This window comes from Lipotes vexillifer, unplaced genomic scaffold (genome assembly GCF_000442215.2).
Source record: "Lipotes vexillifer unplaced genomic scaffold, Lipotes_vexillifer_v1.1 scaffold995, whole genome shotgun sequence".
In the NCBI taxonomy this organism is placed as follows: Eukaryota; Metazoa; Chordata; class Mammalia; order Artiodactyla; family Lipotidae; genus Lipotes; species Lipotes vexillifer.
In genome coordinates, this window is record NW_006785389.1 from 1,665,733 (window position 1) to 1,672,608 (window position 6,876).

Below are 6,876 nucleotides of genomic sequence, written 5' to 3' on the forward strand. Positions count from 1 at the left end.
GCCCACGTACCGCAAAAAAAAAAAAAAAAAAAAATAAAGAATATAGCTCTCTTTCTGGTTTTTTTTGGCCTAACATTGTTACCCAGGGTCTCCTAGGAAAAACTGCAGGGTTTCAGGGTCCTAATTTGTGGACTGGGTATCTGGGTTTTTTGTGGGCTCAGAAAACACCTTGAGGAACCAGGAAGTTATGACAGCCTCCAGTGCTTCTGATAACACAAATTGTTTTTCTTATTCACAGTAAATATCATATAATGCTCAGCAGTTATCCTGCAAAAGAACCACATGCCGTGATCCCCAGAGTTCACTAGATAATGCCACTGTAAGACTAGGACCAGGGGGAACCATCTTGGTAAAGAAACCCTGGAGCAGAGGAGAGTGCAGTGGAGTAGATGGAGTGTGCCCCTTCTAAAATTACATCAACAAATTGACTGTGACTGTGCAATATCAGTGGGCGCAGATGCCCAGAAATTCTCAGAACCTCCAGGCAAGTGTATCTTTTGTAGCTGAGGTCATTGTGAAAGAAAATAAGCTATTGTTTTTCTGGATTCCTATAGCCTCTCTTGGATGTTCAGTTAAAGGCCATTGCTACACAAAGAAACAAGCATAGAGCAAAAGGAGATCCCTTGGTCCAGGGTCCCCAACCCACTGGCCTCGGACCGGCACCGATCCTCGGCCTGCTAGGAAGTGGGCTGCACAGCAGGAGCTGAGTGGTGGGCGAGTGAGTGAAGCTTCATCTGCTGCTCCCCATTGCTCACGTTACCTCCTGAACCATCACACACCCCACCTCACCCCCCAAACCCCCTCCCCTGTCTGCTGAAAAATTGTCTTCCACGAAACTGGTCCCTGGTGTCAAAATGGTTGGGGACCACTGCCTTAGTCCACAGTGTGGCTCTGTGACCAGACAGCATTCCTGTTAACTCAGGTGGGAAGGAATCTATTACTCATCAGTATTTGCTACCACTAAGGCAAGGCTGCTCCTCCAAGGTCATCAGAAAGAGAGGCAATATAGGATTGCCAGGCCTGATTTTCTGAAAAGAGTGGGATATCTATATTTTTCTTTTGAACCATTTTGTAAATGTTTATTCAGGTATAGTCAACATGCAATATACTGTATCTATTTGAAGTATACAATTTAAAATTTACATATATATAAACCCATGAAACCTCATCATAATCACAATAATGAACATGTCTCTCACCCCCAGTTTACCTCAGGCCCTTCTCCCCAGACCCCCAAGCCATCATTTATTTACCTTTATTTATAATAGATTATTTTGTATTTTCTAGAATTTTATATGGTTTTATTCATAAAATGTTTACCTTTTTTTCTGGTTTCGTTCATCGTTCATAATTATTTTCAGATTCTTCAATGATCCATGGTAGTTCATTCTTTTTATTGCTGAGTAGTATCTTTTCTATACTTATACCATTTGTTTATTCATTTGGTTAAGAGAATTTGGGTTACTTCCAGTTTGGGCTATTGTGAGTAAAGGTGCTAGAACATTTGTGTGTAATTGTATGTGTATGTATGTATTTTCACTTGCCTTGTGTTAGTAACTCAAAGTATAATGCCTGAGTCATAGAATAGGTGAGTGTTTAACTTACAAAACTGCCAAATGGTGACCTAAAATTATGGTTTGCTTTTGTATACCCACCAGGTTTATGTAAAATGCTTCCACATTCTTGCCAATACTTGGTATTGTCAGTCTTTTGAATTTACACTTTTAGTAAGGAAGCAGTAGTTTTAGTTACATCTCTCTAAGGATTCATGGTGTTGAGCATTTTTTTCATGTGTTTATTTGCCATCTGTTTACCTTCTTGGTAAAATATCTGTTTATAGCTTATGCTTATTTTACTTTTTTATGTTGTGACTATTTCCCTTTTCATTAACAAGTAATACACTCATTTTTGTTCCTCAATTTTTGTGCATTCTGTACAATGTAATTACCGCATACACCATATACTTAGAATTTTAATCTGCATTGCTCCTATATTCTTTTTTTTTTTTTTAACATCTTTATTGGGGTATAATTGCTTTACAATGGTGTGTTAGTTTCTGCTTTATAACAGAGTGAATCAGTTATACATATACATATATTGTTCCTATATTCTTAAGTCTAGGCTTTCAATAATACAGTTAAGTCCTGGTTTGTAGTGTTTTCCAATTTCCCTGATATAAATACTCCCACCATGGCCAATTTCAAACTGCCAACATGATGTCACTGAACATGGAGTTGGGAAAAGTTGTCAGAGGTCCATCATTCTAACTCCGCCATACTGTTCCAGTAGCTACAATAACCTGTAGGATACAGATGATAATAAAACAAAATTATTAGGAAGTGACAGGTTTTGAATATTTGTTTCATGAAGGTATAATTGACGGAACATATAAACTGCGTGTATTTAAGGTGTACATTTTGATACATGCTTACACCCTGAAACCAAAATTTTCATTGGAAACAAAATACAGTCTATTGATATAATAATGGCACTTATTCAGTTAAATTATTCAATTCACTACTTCAATTATGCAAGAAACAAAAGTAGAGCAGGCAAGATATTTCAAGTACAGGCAGTTCTTGAGGGAAAAAAACCCCCAAACTTTGACAATGTTTTTCTCACAAAGGATCAGAAGGAATGCATATTAGGGAATTCCCTGGCCGTCCAGTGGTTAGGGCTCCGCACTTCCGCTTCAGGGGTTGTGGGTTCTATCCCTGGTCTGGGAACTAAGATCCCACATGCTACTCAGCATGGCCAAAAAAAAAAAAAAAAAAGTATAAATTAAAAGTTGAGATGCAGTTTTCCAGCATTTTATTTTGGAGTCAAAACCATACTGTTTTCAGTGTGAATCCTCTAGTATTTTGTGTCTTTGTTCTTGTTGACAGAAAAGCCATAAGTAATCCAACATAATTCATAATAATTGGGGTTCTGTAAAGTGATTGGGGAATTTCAGTACATTTTAGAACAATCAGAGGGAGCACAGTTATAATTTAAAGTGTTATTAGCTCTAGACATTCTCAATATTATCACCCATATTTAACAGAGGAGCAGATTTTAGGCCCTAATTTCTAAAGTTATCCAGTGCATATAAACTAGGATTTATTGAAGACTCTTTCTGTCTATCTTTTTGTCACATACCAATTGTCCATATTTGGTGCATACTGTAATAATAAATATAATTAACACTAATGTTTTGGGAAGAAAATAGTTGCCTATTGTCCACAGTTCTGGGGCAGGATCTTGAAGGTCATATCTCACGAGCTACAATCGTGCAGCTGTATAACAGGCATCTGGCAGGGGCTAAAAGAGCACTATGGGAATGAATCAAACAGCCAGGAGTTCATATCGGGAGAGTGAGAACAGATGCTACTGTATGTAAGCAAATCCAAATGTTATGGAAAGGATCCTCAACCATAATTGATTCGTTTCATACATATACAGGTGGGGAGGAAAGTGTGTGTGTTAAATTTATCCTCGTGTATTTACACGAGCTTTTCCAAGTAAATTTAAACACGAAATTAAAAAAGGAATTAATAGACAAAAATAACACATTAAATGAGAAAATAAAATGACCAGAAATCATGTTGAAGACATAACAAAAGAATATCTTTGACATACAGATCAGGTTCATTAACTTAAAGTGAGAAGTAACCAATTTCGTTTAGATCTGAGACACCACCATAGATGTTAATTGTCCTAGGAGGAATGGCATCTCATGGTGGATTACAGCTACATTGATCTCATCCATTGAGACCCCTATACCTCACATAATTCAAGTGAATGTGCCATTCAATCTTCACAGGCCAATACTTTGCTCTTACATGTATTCTAGCCAGTGCCTATTTTAACAGCCTCTCCTTCGCCTACATAGGAACTCAGTACTATACACCTTTACTTAGTTGTTCATGGGATACTGCAACGGTTCAGCCATCACATACAACCTCAACTGACCAGAACTTAATTGGATCCAGCTGTCCCCACACACCCAAGTATGGAGCTACATTGATGACATCCCCTCGTGAGGGGATTTGCTAGACACTTGTGCAAGGCATACATTCATCGTTGTGCTTACAGAGAACAGATGGGCTACTGCTCCACACGTTTCAGCTTCATGCCACCCCACTGGATTTCTTATCTTCATCCAGTGTGCCTAAGGGCTACTCTTGCTTATGTAGTTAAAGGGCAACTTTCCCTGGCCTTCCCTTTAAAATACCAACTCTAGCGACTTCCCTGGCAGTCCAGTGGCTTTTTAATTAAAAAAAAAATAATACTCCAGCCATTCAGGATGGTCACTATAAGGTCCTGACCAAAATTCCTGTTGGCAATATATTAATTCTTGGTTGCTCATGTCAAATGCTGCTTTCAAGATTTTAGCCCTCAAGGTCTATTGGTTTTATTTTCCTAAATACTTTTCACTTCTGCAGGCATATCCTCCTCCATATCAGACTTCCCTCTCTTTATGTGACTTGTAGTATCTGCATTTGGGGGCCACATATAACCTTTTGGCCTCCTGCCAAATAAAACTGCATAGGGGCTTCCCTGGTGGCGCAGTGGTTGAGAGACCACCTGCCGATGCAGGGGACGCGGGTTCGTGCCCGGTCCGGGAAGTTCCCACATGCCGCGGAGCGGCTGGGCCTGTGAGCCATGGCCACTGAGCTGGCGCGTCCGGAGCCTGTGCTCCGCAACGGGAGAGGCCACAACAGCGGGAGGCCCGCGTACCGCAAAACAAACAAACAAAACAAAAAAACTGCATAGAACTACACACATGCACACACACACGTAAAAACGGTGAACTGTGAAAAAGATACGAGGATTTAACCAATGTCAAATTCCTTGTTTTGATATTAAGGTTACATAAGTTGCTACCACAGAGGAAACAAGTGAAAGATACTCTGTACTATATCTGCAACTTCCTGTGAATATACAGTTATTTCGGAATAAGACATTGAAAAAAACAAAACAACAGATCATGTGTCTTGTCTTGCTAAATCCCCACAACTTCCCAGAGCAGTAAGAATACAATCCAAATTTCTCATCATAGACTCCAAAATACATGCAGGAGCCCTTGCCCTGCTCATCTCACTACCTACCAGTCTCCCGCTCCAGCCCTGCAGTCTTTCACTCTCTCTACCAACAAGCCAAGCTCTCACGAACTTTGGGGTGTTAATACATGCTTTTCTCTTTGCAGGGAATTTTTCTTCACTTTCACACCTGGATGGGGTCTTCATTGCACTGCGTAGCTGTACAGTTCAATGTCCCATTTTCCCACATTTACAGATGTGAATCCTGAGTACTGAGGAGAATTGACATGACCAAGGTCAGCCAGTTGGTAAATGGCAGAGCTCAGACGAATTAGAAAAACAGTGTGTCTCTAGAGTCCAAGCACTTAGCTACTAGCCCACACTGCCTTGCTTCACATGTGAATTGAGAAAAGAATATACAAGGCCAAGCAATCCAGTTCCAAGCTTCATCTTTTTTATTATGAAGACAATAATATGTTCTCTTTAAAAAAATAACAAAATATATATGGAAGTGCAAAAGGCTTATAATAGTCAAGGCATTTTCTATTTTCTTAAATAGAACAAGTTTGGACTTTAAAGACCTGATTTCAAAACTTACTATGAAAAAAAAGAAAATCTTACTATGAAGCTACAGTAATGAGACCATGTGGTATTGGTGAAAGGATAGACAATGGAGCAATGGAAGAGTCCAGAAATAGAGCCACATGCATATAATTAATTTATTTTCAACAAAGTTGCCAAATTTAAAATGAAAGGATAATATTTTCAACAAATTATTCTGAAAAACTGTGATATCCTCATGCATAAAAGTGAAGAACCTCAACCCTTCCCTCAAAATATTCACAAGTGAACTCAAAATGGGCCATAAACTTTAATATAAGAGATAGAAATATATACCATCTTAAATATAACAGGAAGAATGCTCTTTGTTCTTGCTTTAGGCCAAGATTTCTTACATAGGAAAAAAACCCACAAACCATAAAAGAAAAATATGATAAACTAGACTTTAATAAGATTAAAATTTCTTACAGTTCAAAAGGTACTGATAAGGAAATGAAAAAAAAATCTATCTATGGCCTAAGAAAAAATATTTACAAAACATATATCTGACAAAAGGCAGGTATACAGAACATGTAATAAGGTAAACAACACTACTAAAAGAATAGGCAAAACATCTGAGCACATTTCACTAAATATGATATATGAATCATAAGTAAGCACATGAAAATATTCAGTATTATTTAAGGAAATATGAATGAAAACCACAGTGAGGTCCCACTGCACACTCATTTTAATGGTAACATTAAAAGACTGACAATATCTAGGTGTTGAAGATGTGAAGAAAAGTGGAACTCTCACACATTGCTGGTAGGAATGCAAAATAGTAAAAATAAATTTGGAAACACTGGCAGTTAATGAAGTTAATCATCCACTTCTTCCTAAGTATAACTATAAGAGAAATGGAAACCTGTGTCCACTGAAATACTTGTACATATTGGCACGTTTCCAGGAACTTTATTCTTCAAAGCCAACAACTAGATAACAAAAACAAACATCCATCCACAGATGAATGGTTAACAAATTGTTATATTTATAAATGGAATACTCCCCATCAATATTAAGGAATAAACTACTGATACAGGGGGAAAAAACCCCCATCAATTTCAAAGCGTTATAGTAAGTATGGATGTGTGCATCATCTATATCAACAACAGCCTTAGAGAGACCAAAAGCCTTTCTACTGAGATTGGTCGTTAACATCCAACAGGAAAACAAAAGAAAGACTGGGATCTGGCCCTCAGCTGCCCAGTTCTGATAGGCCACCGCAGGTGATATAATGAAAGATTGGCTCCTC

The 6,876-nt window shown here is 38.2% G+C and overlaps 1 protein-coding gene across 1 annotated transcript in view; it reads left to right on the forward strand.

The window, feature by feature from the left end:
- LOC103075451 (zinc finger protein 211-like) overlaps nt 1-2,896 on the forward strand; it is an 11,690-nt gene extending 8,794 nt beyond the window's left edge. The window contains 1 exon segment of the mRNA XM_082931096.1: nt 2,886-2,896. Coding sequence (XP_082787222.1) covers nt 2,886-2,896 — 11 coding nt within the window.
- Nucleotides 2,897-6,876: the final 3,980 nt, after the last annotated feature.